The 17959-nt window shown below is 39.8% G+C and overlaps 1 protein-coding gene across 2 annotated transcripts in view; it reads right to left on the minus strand.

Moving 5' to 3' along the window:
• Positions 1 to 17742: 17742 nt before the first annotated feature.
• The window catches only part of LOC135461826 (IgGFc-binding protein-like), a 60654-nt gene continuing 60437 nt past the window's right edge, over positions 17743 to 17959 (minus strand). For both annotated transcript variants that reach the window (XM_064739075.1, XM_064739074.1), the window contains one exon: positions 17743 to 17876. In XM_064739075.1, coding sequence (XP_064595145.1) covers position 17876 — 1 coding nt within the window. In that variant the 3' untranslated portion in view covers positions 17743 to 17875. The remainder of the gene's footprint in view (positions 17877 to 17959) is intronic.

A 17959-nucleotide genomic window follows, 5' to 3' on the forward strand; every position in this document is an offset into this window, starting at 1 on the left:
CGATACCTGTCTTTCTCCACACACGGCAAGGCATCGTGCTTGGATGACAGAAATTATCAAACACTTTAGACATTTGGCGCAGCTCTACAAAAGGCAGAAACTTACTTAAAAGTTCACCGCAGACGAGAGTTAAGTGCTTAAGGCAAGTGCCACGATAGAATTTTTGCAAAGCACATAGCTCTCGTGTGCCCCGAGCTTTATTTAAACATCTTAACTGTGTTTTTCTTTTGGTCTATCTGGATGAAAATTGTCTATAGTCACAAGGACCACACAAGACATAGATCTACGCTTTCTGTCTCATATAAGGCAAGTACACTAACCTGTATGTTTTTTATTTGTTTTTGTGTTTTTATTAACAACAATCGATGGTTTGTTTATCCTAGGAGAAAGGCTTCGGAAGAGCGGCTTTGCTTTTATTCCTCAATTACCAGTATTAAACATTTTATGACAAGGGGTGTAACACATATTAATCTTTTGTCTTCCAGTCTTAAAGATTAAAACTTTCATTTTAATCTGGATTACACGTGTAGTGTAAGAGGAGGACAAATTACGTGTAATTGCTGTAAGAGTCGTGCCAAGCTACATGTATAGGTTTCCCAACTGCATATGTTGTGCAATTCAGGACAGCTGTAGATAATACGATGTTTGTGACACCCTCGTCGATTACACTGTTTCAATGCATATACAAACTTTATAAGCCATTATTAAAGTTGAAATCATGTATATTAAAATATCAATAGACGGCAGATGGTATTGTTGCACAACTTAACCTTTCATGCGTCTATCTCGACACAAATCCCCACTAAGCTCAATCGAGGTCAAACAATGCTTTGAATTCCAAAATCCTAGCCATACGACAACGGAAATTCAACAACCTTATTGCGTGCTCAAAACAAGTAGAGAACGTTATAGACGTATGAAGAACTGGCGTTATTAACCTGAACAGAAAATATGTAACAGGCCAATGACTGAAGGTAGTGTTCAAGGTTTTGATGTTTGTGCCAACGTGTAAAACAACACCAAAAGACGACTTCATAATTAGTACAGTAAATGACCAACAAGAGGTTGCACCAGGTGTCCATATTCACTTCCTCGGACACCAGGAAACATTTCGACGTGGCCGTTTTAAAGAAAGCACAGCCACAGAGTTCAAAACTGGGAACTAGTTGGCCTTGCTGGACAAGACAACTAATACCGTACCCATATAATAGATGAGTCCAGTTGTGCACAGATGTAGATTTGCTGCGCGGTAGAAAGAATAAATTCGATCCACATAAAAACAGCCAGTCCCTGCTACTGTGAAACTAGCTGCGGCTATAGTATAATGTGGGTAACTTCAGTTTTAATCCACATTAGAACCACCACTCCCTGCTGCGGTGAAACTACGGCTAGACTGTGTAGGTGACTTCAGTTTTAATCCACACTAAAACATACACTAGCTGCTACTGCAAAACCGTGGCAAGAGTATTATGTGGGTGAACTCAGTTTTAATCCACATCAGAACAACCAGTCTCTGTTACTTGTGAACCACGGCTAGAGTATAAAGTAGATGACTTCAGTTTTAATCCACATTAGAACAACCAGTCCGTGTTACTAGGAAACCACTGCTAGAGTATCGTGAAGGTGACTTCAGTTTTAATGCACAAAGGAACCATCAGCCTCTATTGATAGGACACTGTAAGGTTAAAGAAGTGAAGGGCGAACTTTACGTGCAATATATGTAGCCGCCTAATGGACTTTCAATCGACCAATGATTCCGTGATTTGGAATCTAGCGTTACACAACATTTTGCCAAGTACCAGGCGAGTTGGGATGAGTTTTTGAATTTTCAGGACCTAAATATCGTCTTGTAGAGATATCTTTTGAAAGCCCACAATTAGTAATAGCTGACCATAACTTGTTGGGTGGTCTCGGCTACCTCATGAGTTCACTCTCTGGGCAGTGAGGTCAAGAGTTTGAATTCAGGATGCTTCACCTTGGCAACAAAACTTCATAAAAATGAGATCATTTTGTCAGTTAAAAATCGAGGTTTGGTGGTTTTCTCCACTTGTATTCGGACTTCCTTCATCAATCAACTCGTCCGGGTGAAAGGTGTGAAATACGGTATTCTTACTGGATAAAACATCAATATTCGGGGCCTCAGAAGATGAAATGTGGAGGAATATATTGCCAGTAACAATAACTGTTAAGAAATGCTTAAATCCGTTAGTTCAGTTATTCTGCACCTGTCAGATGTAGTGGAGGAGGAAACCCAAACCAGATCCCTTCGTGACTTGAAAAACCTCACATAATCACAGCATATCCAACCAGGGGTGGTTTCTAGCCTACGCTGGTTTGAGGCAGTTTGGTTCATGCGAAATCGAAGCTTCACTCGAATAAATTCGCGAGAACCCCATCGTGCATTATCATGGTCTTGTTGCTGTCGTATTCGAAATGTTTCTGTTATATCTGTCACATTGTCACACTGACAAGTTTCGACGTGGATTGTCTTCGTAGCAGGACGGTGTCATTGATGTCACATTTACCACATTGCCACACTGACATGTCACGACAAAGAGTGTTCTTGTAGCAGGACGTTGTCACTGCTGTGGTATTTACCACACTGCCTCACTGACACGTCACGACGAGGATTGTCTTACAGCAGGACGTTTTCATTGATGTATTTACCATATCACCTGACTGACACGTCTCGACGTGGATTGTCCTTGTTGCAGGACATTGCCATTGCTGTAGTATTTACCACGATGCCTCAGTGAGGTCACGACGAGGACCACCCTTGTACTGGGATGTTGTTGCTGTCTTATTTACCATGTTGTCTCGCTGATACATCACGACGAGGAATGTTCTTGTAACAGAGCGTCACGATTGCTGTCGTATTCACCATATTGCCTTATTGAAACGTCATGAAGACACCGGGTACAAAGTCACATGCAATTATTGTTATATTGTAGGAAACATCAAATAAATATGGAAAGTGTTACTAGTTAGCCAGGGCTGTATACATGCAGTTCATTCCTATGGAATTTGGACGTCGCACGCATCAGTGACTCTTCTGTGCATACATGGATTTCCTTTTTGGTGTTTTTCAGCCGTATTTCAATTAGTCTAGTGTATGAGTGGGTGAAACCAAGAAACCACATCTCAAAATCGAGCAAGGGCTGATTAATGCAGGGTTGTCATTCAGAGCAAAAACGGGCTAACAATCATTAGTACTCGATGATGGCAATGATGGGCCATTTTCTATAAGGCTACAACCATATTATTCACAAGCTCAAAACTGCTCAATTTTTAAAAAAGTAGAAATATCTTTATTTAACAAAATATACAGTGAAATTTGGACATAAATCCAAAATGAAATCTGACCAAGATGGATCGAGGGCCGACTTCCTGATACTATGGACACCTGAAAATAGATCGAACCATACCTGAATATACAAAACTGCATGTAGTTACATTTTACCTTTATATACCTGAGATCAGTTTAAATAAGTACCAAGTCAATCTCACTGAAATAACAAATTTGTTGCAATTTTCCAGTGATTGAAAAACAAATTTATTTTTCTTTCATTGCCTTACAAAACATAACCTATTGTAAACATTACATAACTCAGTCACCAGAACCTCATATATGCATTACATAATTTAAACTATCAGAACTGTAGGAACACGAATTTTAGAACAAATACAGTACATTCCGTTTTTAAAAAGTCTTTACCTTGAGAACTGAACCGCCCTCCATTAGCAGCATAGGACCGACACCTGACCGAGACAGCGCATCTCCACAGCGACACTGAACATTGAACAAACCTGCAAAACTTACAAAACTCATTTGACAATTAACAGTTCTAAAGGCAGGATGCAGCCAGTCTACTTACAGGTTGTGGAAGTAATCAAGTCATCATACTGTCCTTTCCTCGCATCACCACCATAAGGTCACCGCAAAGTACCAAATTAGTTCCATTCATATTCGGTATGTTAATGGCTTGACTGAACCCTGGAAGGGAACTGAAACTCATGTAAGCAAGGGGTTAGATATAAAGGCAACATTTTTCCCCTGATGTACACTTTTGGAGCCGCTCACTCACTTTGTCTCTCTGTCACACATACACACCTGACACCTTACCTGTTGTCTTACCTGTCAATAAGGAAGTCATCTCACCTGATTACCACATGGATTTGTGGTAAGTTTACAGCTTTATATGAAAGAACTATAAGACTATACCAGGTTTGAAGGGACCGTATTCGCAGATGAACGGCAGATCCATGGAACAGTATTCATCCTTCCAGAGGCCTGTGTAGCGGTTCATCACTGCACAGTCATCGACCTCACGGCCAGCAAATGGTGCATTTGGTTCCCAAGCATTGTATTCTCCCTGTCTCAATGGCTGCATGTTGGACCAAGTGAAAAATCCTGGAAAATAAACGATTTTCTGAGGTGGGCATCAACAAATGTTGGCTAGTTGTAGACGATATTTTCACATTTAAAACCGTACATTTAATACTGTATTTAAACATTTACTGCATGTTGTGTACATGGGATCCTGCAGAGCATATTCTCATCAACACATTAACTTGGCTGCCATGGCATATATCAAAATATTCTTGAATGCAGCGCAAAATTTTAACCAATAAACAAATTTTAAAGCAAATGTATATGTATAATAGCTGTATCACAGACTGAAAACAGTGTCCCGTACCTTCTTTGAGCTGATCATCCAGACCAATGTAAGCTTTCTTCACGTTCTTCTCCTCCAGCAGTCCCTGGACAAATTTGTTGAGTTTTTTGTCAGTTATAACCACCATCTGACCGCCTTTCTTGAAGCAGTACTCTCTGGCGGGATTGAAGGGTTTCTCCTCGTCCGGTACCTCATAACAGTTGCTAAGGTATGGCTTTTGGCCGTCCTTACACGTGGCTGAACAAAGAAGTAAATCAGTAAGTACTTCTGTCATGAGAGGACTTGTTCAATAGAATTTAGGGATTAAAGACCTAATATACTTCAGATCTGAGAAAACTAGACTGAATTTTTTGAAATGTTTAAGGAGCCTTACTGAACAGAACCGGCACCAATGAAACCACTTAAAATCTTTAAAAGTTTTCGTATATTATTTTCCTGTGGTCTGATAATACTTTAGACGTGATGTTAAGGCAAGCAGATATGACCTCATATATGTCACTTTGGCTGAAATGATGTCAAAAAGGTTACTTAATATACTGTCAAACGTCGGCAATTGATCATGTAACCTGTTCTTGTGTGAGTTAACATCAGGCAAACGAGGAACGCATAGACAACTATTATTTTCGGACCATCTGCCAAAACTTGAAAGAGTTAATGATATCCTGCTAATTTATTATAATTTACCTTGATCATTTTTATTTAACCATTTCTTTTTGTTCGGCAATAATATATTTAGGAAGGATAATCAACTTGAAAAGCTAAAATTGCGATAAATGAGTAAAATGCGTAAATGTTCAGTTCTGTTCTTCCTACTCTTCCCAATTACATGTGACCTGGAACACCAAGCTTAAAACTTACTCTTTACACATTTCTTCTCCCGCTTATAATATCCTTTCGACTTGTCGCACACGCAAGTAGGCTTTCCCTGCCTCATCCTACATCTTGCGCCTTCTTCACAATCATGTTTCTTATTCTCAGACTTCATCTTGCCATTGACACACTTCAACGTTTTCTTGCACTTCACAATTTCAAAGTTTTGCTGCAAATTATTAGAAAAAGAATTGCCAGGCGCATTCATTAGATGTATATTTTATTGTGTTGTAGTATTAAACATACAATTATCAACATCCATCTTACATATGTACATAAACCCCCCCATATTTTAGCTTTTTCTGAATCTCCTCAAAGTTTGAACCTGTCCTGAGTGCAAAGTGTGGGATACACTATTAGCCAACTTCAGGCCACATTTTAATAGTAGGCTTATGGCATGTGTAATTCCAATATTTACTGCATTGGTCTGTAGCGCAGAAGTAAAAAATACTAGTATTTCACTTATATGTTGGCGGCCAGCATAATCGTGGAAAGAAACCTGGCAGAGTTTGGGGCAACCCACGACAATCAGTAAGTTTGCCATGTGACGTACGATCGGAGGAAAACCAGTATGAGCTGGACTTGAACTCACAGAGATTGGATTGGTGAGAGGCTCTAAGTCATTGAGCTGTCCTAGCACCCTCAACACTCGTACATGGAGGCCCCCAGCAATAGTAAGTTTATCCAACGAACAGTATTGTTTTATAAAATTTCTACGATGAGCTCACAAGATATACAAGGTCTTCGTGAGCACTGATGAAATTCAGATTTTATTTATAAGCATACCATCGGCAAATGCGAGGAATGAGATGGATTTTTTTGATAATAATTTTTTAGACAATCGTGTAGTACGTTTATCTGAGAGTGTCAGAAGTTAAGTTAGACTAAGATTTAATCCCCACCTCATAGAAGATGCCTTTGTAGAGACAGCCACACTGGTCCTTCTTGACACATTTGGATCCACTGCGAACGAAGCCATCCTTACAAAAACAGCCCTCTTTAGGGTTCTCTACACAGTCAGCGTCAGCGTCCTTTACGCTCAGGCATGTTTCCTCACAGTCCAATTTGTTAGCCTTGTACTCTTCATTTTCACCGCACTCCAAGGCTAATCACCGAAAACAAAGGTGTCACTTCATTAATACAAACACAGTGATAACAATATAGAAAACTGGGAACTGAAGAGAAACATTTACTGAAATCCAAGCTTGGATCGTGTAGTTGGAATAAAATGAATCCCTGTTAACCTTTCACTAATTGGTACTAATCTGTGGCAACCTGCAAAAAAACACCACTGTCACCCTTTTACAGTCAATACTAAGACAATGGTCCACAAACCACTAAGCGAGGAGTACACAAGGTCTTATACACGCTTTTTCTAACATGGTTTACATTCCAGAGTTCTTAGAAATTGCTAGTTCAAATCTAGCTCTCACTGCTTCAGTGCCAGTCAGATAGAGGTTAATACACGTATCAAACCACATCCCCAATAATGGCACAAAAGAGAGACCAGCTGGTAGTTACAAACAATCGGTGTAAAATTGGATCATTTCTGATTTTGTTTGGAATTACAGTTTCTTCTCTTTAGTAGATATAGTGAAAGAAAAGAAACGGAAAAAAGTAAGAGTCAGATGTAAGATCAGTGAAAATTATGCAGAACTATCTTTACTTGTCTTATTAGAGCTTTTCCTGACTTAATCAAATGCAGTTAAAGATTCGACTTCAATAGTGGGTTCTTTGGACCTTACTGATATTGAACTCCACTGATGTAATGTTTGAAAAAAGAGCATTTCTGGGTAAAACAAACATAGGACTACAAAAAAGAAATGCATACATGTGGGTGTATTTTTTTCAAAATAAGTACTCCTTAGTTCAAAGTAGGACAATGATTTTCAACCAGGCTACAAAATGAGAAAAAGGATGACAATAATCATAAAATCAGTATAAGAAACTTATTAATCTATGGCACCAGGTCACAAGTAGACATTTTTTCATTGAAAGTATGTGAAAGAGTTAGAGTGATTTTATACATACGGCAGTTTTCTTGTTTGTTCCATGTTGGTGTTTCTCCATTCTCAATACAGAAGTCGTACAGAGCAGACAAAGCTTTACAGATCTCCTCTTCTTTGGTGTCAAAGTTGGAGCAGCCATCGAACGTACACTGCTTGTAGAACTGAAAGTAGCCACCGCAAACACTTCCAATTAAATGTACTGTCACTTGTACTTCAAAGATTTCAAATAATTCTGTATTGCTAGCTATTAATACTTAGTAATAATAATACATGAGAAAATTAAACAAAGCTGATGTGTTGTAATCATCCACTTACACAGTAGTCAGCAGTATTTTCAAATTAAGATACATAAAATGCATCACATTTAATACGACAAAGTCATTGGCTGTACAGCTTTCGTCATAATACATGAAACATACACGCACCATAACTCATACAAAAACTTGACCAAACCAGACAAATAATTATAGGTGTATATCCACTGGATATGAATCAAAATGGCGATGCTCACATTTTCCACATCTGCTGGATAGTTTTGGATGCATGAAGCAAATGGTCCGCTCTCATCCTTCATCTTACCACAGTTGGATTTGTCCTTGAGGACATTGTCCATCTCAACAGGGCAGGGAGGGGGTGGAGGAGCCACGCATCTGCAAATCAAACAAACTCTTCATTCTCTTAGTGCTCCAGTCTACATCTACTTCTGGGCGTGTTTCATGAACTAACCAACTTGACTGAAATGTGTTAGATTTAGTGGCCATCAGAGGACTGAAGGTCAGATCTGCCTAGAGGACACATAGATTTCACCAAAGTCACTCCTCCTGACCAACTCAGGTGTATGGTGTAGCCTGAGGAATGATATCTGTTTGTTTATGGCCCCCTTCAGTACCAACCAGAGAACAAATGAGTATACACTTTAATACTTTTATTTGGTTATCTTCAATAGTTGTATGATATGTTGTCTTAGATGTATTGATACAGACTTTGTCTAGGTTACAGTCAAGGTGCAACTGAGTTAAACATTGTAAATCTGAAAACTAATGTATTTTGCATGTAAACTCCAGGTGAAGTTCACATGAGCGCTAAAAACAAATAAGATACACTACCATACACGCAGGCAGAGATGATAAAAAAAACCTCCAGGAGGCATTCATGAAAGATACCTATACACTGTTGCATACAACTACTTTAATACTAGAGGTTTATATTTGCCTTTCCATTCAGCAGGTGATTCACCATCAGGTGCACATTCACACGTATCTTAAACAACACGAAGGTCTGTGACTCACGTGTTATCACCAGGAGTGTCGGATCGCAGCCAGCTGTTACCGATCTCTGTGGAAGCTTCTTCACGTGTCAGGTCACCCACATACTTGCCTTCAGCAGTTGTGTAATCGTTGTCCTTATCTCCGTCATAATTACCACACATACCACACATCCCACTGGAAGAGAGCAACAGCGCAGAGTCAGAACAACCTACAGCTTTATTACCCATGCATGTATATACACCTTCCATTGCCACACATAATGAACACACAAAATGAACAACCTACAGCTTTATTACACACGCATGTATCTACACGTTCCACGTATCTTTATATACAAATACCATGTGACCAAGTAGAGACTTATGAGATGAGTAGCCATTTTCAGTTCCACATAAATAAATGACTGTAATAATAATAAATAATAATAGGCTTCAGTTGAATAAAATACTGTATTTGACCTAAAGTTTGGCAGTAAACCCGCATATTCAGAAGCACAAAAAGGCCTTAAGATGATATTTTTAATGTCAACACTTTGGTTTTTTTGTGGTAAGAAATATAATTCGACAGACATTTCTTAAGTAACAATATAAGATGGATGAAATAGGCCATCAAGCAAAAAGCAGACCAAAAAGCTGAACTTCAGGGGAAATTCAATACTTTAAACAGCACCTTTTTTTATATATGAATTTACATTTTAGTAAATTATTGTTGACCTCATAGAGCTTAGAGTCGTGTTTTTAACATTTACCCACTCTAACACTGAACCAAACATATCAGAATGTGTGTGTCACAGACATTTCTAAAACAAAACTTCATGACTTTTCTGACATTTTCACGCATTTCTAAATCTGACAAGATTCGACCATATGAAATGAAAAAATCTGAATACGTCTATCACACTATACAATGATAATGATGTAGCTCGGATGTTTCACTAGGGTAGGTTACAATATAGGGTGCAAATATTGTTTGCAGAAGCGATTGAAAAGTTTGTAGAAATAGGGTGTATTGATTAAAAACTAAGGAAGTTAAATTATCTTACATGTTCTTGTAGTCATCAGGCAACATAATCTTGATATTTTTGCGCCTGGGGTCATAGGCAACATAAAGGTCAAAGCTGGTCTCCAAGGTGAAGTAGCAACCTTTCTTTGATCCTGTGATAGTATGGCCATCTGATGTCTCCAGGGTGAACTGTGTGGATGACTTTTCACCGTCAATCTGTAACAGCAACAAAGGAAGGAATTAACTGATTGGCTGGTATTTGATCATGAAGATATATTTCACCTAAATAAAACAATGTAGTCCGTGTCAGTGGTGGAGGAAATCAGTGTTAGCCACCACTTTTTTGGCAAGTAGAAACTGACTAGATTTTCCAGCAGGGACCTGAAGAATTTACTTGCAGAGCAAACTATCAATTGATCTCTAAGCAACTTCATGTATCTATGACTAATGAAACTGTCCTATAAGGATTGTCAAGCTCGTCTTGTTAACAACGCCCACAGAAGAGTGGAAACAAGGGCATTCTAGGAATTCCTGGTTAAATGCGACCCAAGAACAATACAGTCAAGATGCAGACTGCCCTAGATCTTCACCAAATTTAACCACCAAAATGAAAACACAAGATTTTGGAGACTAAAGAGTATTGTTCGGGTAGAAGTACACTAAAACTTCTCACAAATTCTAAAATAATCCATCCAGGTCTAAAAGCTTCATATATAATTTTAAAACCTGTTATGTGACCGTGATCGCGTTTGTTGGTGACAGCTATACGTGCCTTCACCCACAGGCTTACAATCTTGCACAATACTAGGTGATCAGGCGGTGGATCAGTGACACTACATCAGCGGAAACCTTATTTATGTCGCATACATGTACATAACAGATGTAGACGCGGAACAGCGATGGGTAAGGCTGGATGAAATCCAAGTCTGATGTATAGACTTTTAATTCAGAAAGATAAATATTTAAAAATGGTTGTGAAAAGTTTTACAGAATCGAAAGTTTAACCCCATGCAATATAAGCAGTTGCAGGCTTACATATACTGTCGGTCCATCCTCAACAACAAACTCATATTCCCCGATGGTGGCAATGAGGCGTTTTGTCCAGGATACAGGCTTCTTGTCGTCACCCTTGTTTTCAGAGCGAATATCGAAAAAGGGGATACTCTTCTGTTCTTCTACAGGGCAGGGTTTCACCAGCTGGTATGTGCACTCTCCCTGGAAGTTCAGTTTGACCCCGTCGAAGGTGTAGTAGTGGGGATCTCCACTGATTCCACAGTAAGCCAGGCCTGTTACACAAAAGAGCTTATTACTACAGTTGTCTAACACAGTAAATCTTCCAAATGAGCCTAAGCTTGTAGACAATGTAATGTGGAGAAGGCATAATATGAACAGGACTTTGACACAGCTTGAGTAACCCAGTAGCAGACTCGAGTCTAACAATGGAGTCAGAGTATGCTAAAGTGGCAGTTGGTAAATTGCAGATTGTGTACCAGTTACATTCATGTTAATTTTGACCTTATGTTGTGAGAGCAAAGATGTAAGCTACAACTAATACTCAGTCAGCAACATTTTTGTAGCCTTTTCCATAGGGCACAGGGCATATACTTCTGCATGTACATGTCAGGCAACATGATTATCAAATTTAACTCTCACCGTGAAGAATATATAAGAATTCTTAGAATCATCCATTAATACACAGACAATTATTAGTAAGACAAAGCACACTTCTCAACTGGCTTTCCCACTCACATCTATAACTGCCCTCGATGTTCTGACATTTGGTGCCCCTTGGACAAGTATTTCTCTTCTTACATTCATTGACATCTGAAAAGTAAACGAGCAGATGTTAAACTCAGGTGGGGCGGTTGGGATGTGGACACTTCACTCAAGTGGGACACAGGTAAAAGTGTTGGGGTGTGGACACTTAACTCAGGAGGGAAACAGGTGGCCACAGGTAACACATACACAGGTGGAACTGCTCGAGGTAGACAGGTGGATACAGGTAACATATACACAGGTGGAGTTGTTGGACTGTGGACTGAAGAGGACACAGGTGGATACAGGTAACACGTATACAGGTGGAGTTGTTGGGGTGTAGACACTTAACTCAGGAGGGACACTGGTGGATACAGGTAACACGTTCACAGGTGAAGCTGTTGAACTGTGGACACTTAACTCAGGAGGGAAAGAGGTGGCCAGAGGTAACACATACACAGGTGGAACTGCTGGGGGTAGACAGGTAACACATACACAGGTGGAGTTGTTGGGCTGTGGACACTTAACTCAGGAGGGACACAGGTGGATACAGGTAACAAATACACAGGTAGAGCTGACTGTTTCACAGGGGTTAGGTTGAGTTGTGGGTTATTTCAGGAGGGACACATTCAAGGCGATGCAGATTGCATACGGATGGTTCACAGGTTTCACAATTCAAAATGGAACTGGGGAGTGGGTACAAGCATATAACCACGACAGTGTATTAAGCAATGTAAAGTTATTGTCAGTTATTGTCATTTTTTAATGGTACAAAAACCTGAAGCTATAAGTTCTCAACTAAATGAAACTATAAACATTCTGAAGTAGTCAATGAATGCACCTCAATTCAACTTACCAACACACTTTCCCTTCTTGGGGTTGAATTTATAGCCCTCAGCGCAGGTGCTTGATACTGAAAGGATAACAAGAATGTTGGAATTCCACAAACTGAAAGTGAACTGCAAGCAGACAGATTATGCTCAATGTGCCAAATATACTTGAGTTGAACAGCATAGCAAAAACTAGAAGTTACTAAAGCCCTTTATCTGTACTAGTTTCTCTCTTCTCTCTCTAACACATGATTACCTCACAATGGCCTTTATTATATGCAACTTATGTCTCTATACTGATATCCAGTGAATCGTAACAATTTTTAAATATCTAAATGTACGAAACTTTTTTCTTATGAAATTAAAACGCATAGGTGCACATGCATTAGATTTGGTATGAAGACAGAAAATGGATCCTACCTCTGCAGAACTTGACTTTAAATTTGGCCCTGCAACCTTTGTCTACCCAGATCTTGGTTTGTTTTGTGCCGTATGATACACCCTCCACACAGTCAGATCGAGAGATTTGTCGAACTAACTTTATCTCCATGGGGTATCCATTGAGCTCACATTCCTTGTAGCGGAATCCGCGGGACGAGCATACAAATGGTTTCTTCTCTTCGGTCAACTTCACCTCATCTACAACATCAACAAATATGTACAGCATTGCAAAGGTAATACAACAGACTTAACCCTAGCTTCATGTATATTAACACCAGTCATACTGTAGAGTTTCGAATGGAATGAGTGGCAGATATAGTGTGGATGGGAAAAATTGATTTGAAAGTCATAGTCCAAAATCCTGCTACGGATGTGGTTAAAGTAGAAAAGAACAATTACTTGTTGTGTTCTTATACAAGCAGGAAGATTTACCCGAGGAAGGCCAACAAAATATGATGATTTCTGGACATTTTGGAGATTATAAAGTAAACTGTTCTAAGCAAAGTATGACTTCTATTTATTTATTTAGTTAGTTAGTTATTTCATTAGTGTTTATGCCGTAGTCAAACATATTTCACTTGTACGTGGCCAGTATTATGGTGGGAGGAAACCAGGCAAGGCCCACGGAAATCCAAAACTAGAATAGGCCTTCCCACGTAAAGGTTTAGCAGGTGGTACGTACCACTGAGCTTCATCCTGTCAGAGTCGATGTGGATGAGGATGGGAAAGACGCGGCGTGCAGTGGCAAGGCCCACCTCGAGCTCATTGTCAATATCGAGGTCGTACAGTTCAGCATCAGTGGTGTAGGCAAACAGACCGCCAGGAATACAATTCTCTTCATCAGCACCGAAGCACCTGTAAACGTCCTTGGAGTCATCTGCCAGAGAGATAACGCCTTTGGGGGTGTCGCTGGGGTACCAAATGGCCACGATATCTCCACGCTTCACAGCCACGTATTCTGTTATATCCAGCTCCACTCCACATGCACCTACGTCATCTTCCTCCAAGGTGACACGGCCAACCACGCGCAGTTTGTCACCCACGGGTCGCAGAACACCAAAATAAGCCACACCCTCAGGCTCTGATCTGTAGTACTCAATTTTGGTTATAATACCAGGGCAGTCAAAGGTCATATCGCGCAAGATGTGAAGTCTGGTGTCTGGCTTGACAGGCAGCTCTCTTAGCTCCCATCCCATTGTCAGCGGACAGTCCAGAGCTGGAAGGTATAAAAAGTTTTTATTTATTTTGATTGATGTTTACGCCGTAGTCAAGAAGAATTTTTTTGTACGACAGTGGCCAACACTATTGTAGGAGGAAACTTGGCAGAGTCCTGGGGAACCTACGAACGCTCACACAGGACGCAAGCATGAGCTGGACTTGAACTCACAGCAACCACGTTGGTGAAAAGTTCTCGAGTCACAGTGTTGCTCTCGGAAGCTACAATGACACACAGCCGTTATATGTGTATATGACCTCGTATACACATGTTTATCACACAGAATGTACATACGTGCACTATATACACACACAAACGTACATAGCATATACAAATTTGCCACAAACACAAATTTACATCATACTAACACTATCAGAAATGAGACGAAGGAAATATCATGTAAAATCAAGATGAAGACCTCTGGAAACTGCATCTGAACATGCCTTTAACTATTAATTTAGATTGTTTTTCATAGAATATAATGTTTGGATTGTAAGATGGGCTTTACGGATCATAAGGATATCAGGGTGGATTTAACTGTTTGTTTACACCTTTACATTCAGGTATGAATAAAGTTCTTGTGAATTTTACTTATGCGTGCCTTCATGTGAGTGAACTTCATGTGAGGGACACAAGTGGATACAGGTAATACATACTCAGGTGGAGCGGTAGAGTGAATCTAACACTGAATACCTACTTTAGGGTCCAGAGATAATCCATGACCACATACATAACAGTCACAGGCCAACAATCTCACCTTTATACAGTTTAAACATTCACTGCGGTTAATTCATTGACATAAGTAAAGGCATTTTCAGATACAGTTATCCATGCTCTTTCTGCTAAGTTTTTATATTTTATTTTTCACGTCTTCCCTGTAACAACTCATGCCTTAGTTGAGGCAGTTTTCGTTTGTACAGTTTCATGTATTCGTTTTTAACACATTGCGCTAACACAGGCGTACGAAGTTGTACCGGCTAACTACTCAGTTGTAGCTTAACGTTAGTGATTTACGAAGTCTTACCTGGACAACCAGATGGCGGAGGTGGTGGGGCAGCTGAAAGGGCAAGAAAACATTTCATACAGAATTTGAACATAATGTACCTCTTGCATGGGATCCAAATACCATTTCACCAGACGACTCCACTGATTTGAAAGCCCCAATTTCATGGAGGGGCTAAATTTATATTTATTTATTTATTCATTTATTTATTTGATTGGTGTTGTACAACACATTCCAGAATATTTCACTTATACGGCTTCCGCCAGCATTAAACAGCCATTCAATTTCATTGAATATTTATTTATTTATTTATTTATTTATTTATTCATTTATTTATTTATTTATTTATTTATTCATCTGATTGATATTTTGCGCCGTACTCAAGAATATTTAACTTATTCCACAGGGGCCAGCATTATGATCGAAGGAACCCAGGCAGGGCTCAGCAGAGGAGGTAGGGGGTTCACGACCATACGCAGGCTACTTGCAGACCTTCACAACTTCGGAGGGAGAGGAAGCCAGCCTGAGCTGAATTTATTTATTTGATTGGTGTTACACGCCGTACTATTTTACTTATACGACGGCAGTCAGCATTATGGTGGGCGGAAACCCGGCAGAACCCGGGCGAAACCCACGACCACCCGCATTTTGCTGTGAGATCTTCCCACTTACGGCCGGAGAGGAAGCCAGCATAAGCTGCACTTTGAACTCACAGAGACCGCATCGGTGAGAAGCTCCTCGTTCATTGTGCCGTGAAGGCGTGCTAACCCCCTCGGTCACAAAGACCGCTCATCAGCTGGACTCATGGTGACCGCATTCGTGCTCCTAAGCCATCGCGCCCCGCACACGCAGGCGTGCTTGCCCTGTCGGATAATGTGGTCCCCATAGAATGTTGAGCACTATTCATTACTATTTTCATTGTCATACACAAGGCATTTTTTATTGTTGGAGGAAACAGAAGTGTCCGGGATAAACTACCGACCACCGGGAAGTTCTGACAAACTTTCCAAATTTGACGTAGAGTTGCCATAATGGTGGAAGACTTGCGGCCTTCAATGAAGTGTGGATCGCTTTAAGGTTGTGGTATGACATAAACCTGACCAACACTGCTGTTTCTCATCGAAAGTTACCTTGGTAACGAAGACCATCTTGATTTTTCCTGCATTTTTGTAATGTAACAAATGTATGAAATACAATGTGCAAAACAGCTGTTCGGAAGAGAACTTCAAGGTGTTTCTTATTTAATGTGAACAAAAAGTTTAATTCTATTTACATTTGTTAAATTTAATAATGTGATCATTTTTAGGAAATTTCCAAAATAGCGGCTGCATAATTATTGTTTCTTTGATTCTTCTCATGAACAATTGTTTAATTACAAAATTAAGCTGTTTTGGATTCTACTCGGCAACATTGAAGCAAAATGGCTGCGTATTTCTGTCTGCTGTTTGACAAATACACAAGTTGCTCCCTTGAATGATATTAACTTTGTTGAACGCCTGTTGATAATTTGTGTATATGTGCTCTGTTTACTCATACATTTGATGCATGCCTCTACTTTGTGGTTTCATGGCAACAGAGGAGATTCCCAAGGTATAGATAGAGGGGACAAGTGGCAAGGCGTTCCCTGCCTTGATCTAGACACTGAATAGCTTTGTTATAGCCTTACCGTCATCACAGATGGAGCAGCATTCGCCCTCAGGGGTGATAACAACGTCACAGAGTGGTGGCAGTTCCATGCACTTGACTTCATGTATCCTGTCTTCCCCGCAGATCTGTGTGTGACAAACATCAGTTGGGAAAAACTGCTCGGCGATCTTCACCTCTACTCCGTTCATATCCACACAGCCCTCTGTAAACCACAAAACACACACGTGAACACATACACAAACATCTCAATCTTTATGCAAAATTATTTAAGAACAAATTAAAATTTTGTCTCACAGGACATTTTCTGATATGCATGCAGAATGACTGCTTGACTTATTTAACGAAGCGACTGGCCATACTCAAGAATGTTTCACTTTCAACTTCAAACAGTAGTCAGTTTGATGACTGGAGGAAACAAAGTGCACAGAGTAAAACCACTAGCCTTTGAGAGGTATCTGTCTAACTTTCCAGCGTATGACACCATTTTTCACTATCACAGCAGATTTAATACGGTTAGCTTCATGTAAAATCAGCTACAAGTACATATGTGAGCAGTCCTACTGATTATTGCCGCCAAGAATAGTAAATGACGGAATATGCAAATTCCCTACCTGAGGTTACAGGAGTTTGAACTAAACTAATATGGATTCTTCAGAATACATAAATATGTATATGGTATGAATGCATTGGCAATATTTCAGCCAAATATCAGAAAGCAAAAGGACAGTTTGTTTTCTAAATCTTCATTTGTGCTGAAGATTTCCAGATGAAACAAGTTCTTGAAAATCATGTACATATCACTTACAATGATTTTCTAGGCGTAAAAAATACAAAAAAATCATTTAACATTCTGTATACCCATCGGAACATCATAGAAATTAATAGTAAGGCCACCTTTATTTTTTGTGTGTGTGTGTTACGTCTTCACAGAAAGTTGTACTATTAAACTGACCTCTGACACATTCACGACAACACTTGTTCTCCGGGACACGGTCTTCCAGACAGAAGCGCGATAGGGCAGGACATGTCATTTCCGTGCAGACCACTTCAGGATCACCGTTGGAAGGCAGACATTGACACTCTTCACAAGGGCTACGGTTAAACACATCATTAACCTTGTAGGTCTTATCATTCTCTACACACACTGGATCCGGCTTATCTGTAACAAAAACAGAACATTGCTGTTGGTCTAGTGTTTATGAACAACAATTTTGCACACATAATTCACCCAACCAAAACTAC

Source organism: Liolophura sinensis, chromosome 1 (assembly GCF_032854445.1).
Source record: "Liolophura sinensis isolate JHLJ2023 chromosome 1, CUHK_Ljap_v2, whole genome shotgun sequence".
In the NCBI taxonomy this organism is placed as follows: Eukaryota; Metazoa; Mollusca; class Polyplacophora; order Chitonida; family Chitonidae; genus Liolophura; species Liolophura sinensis.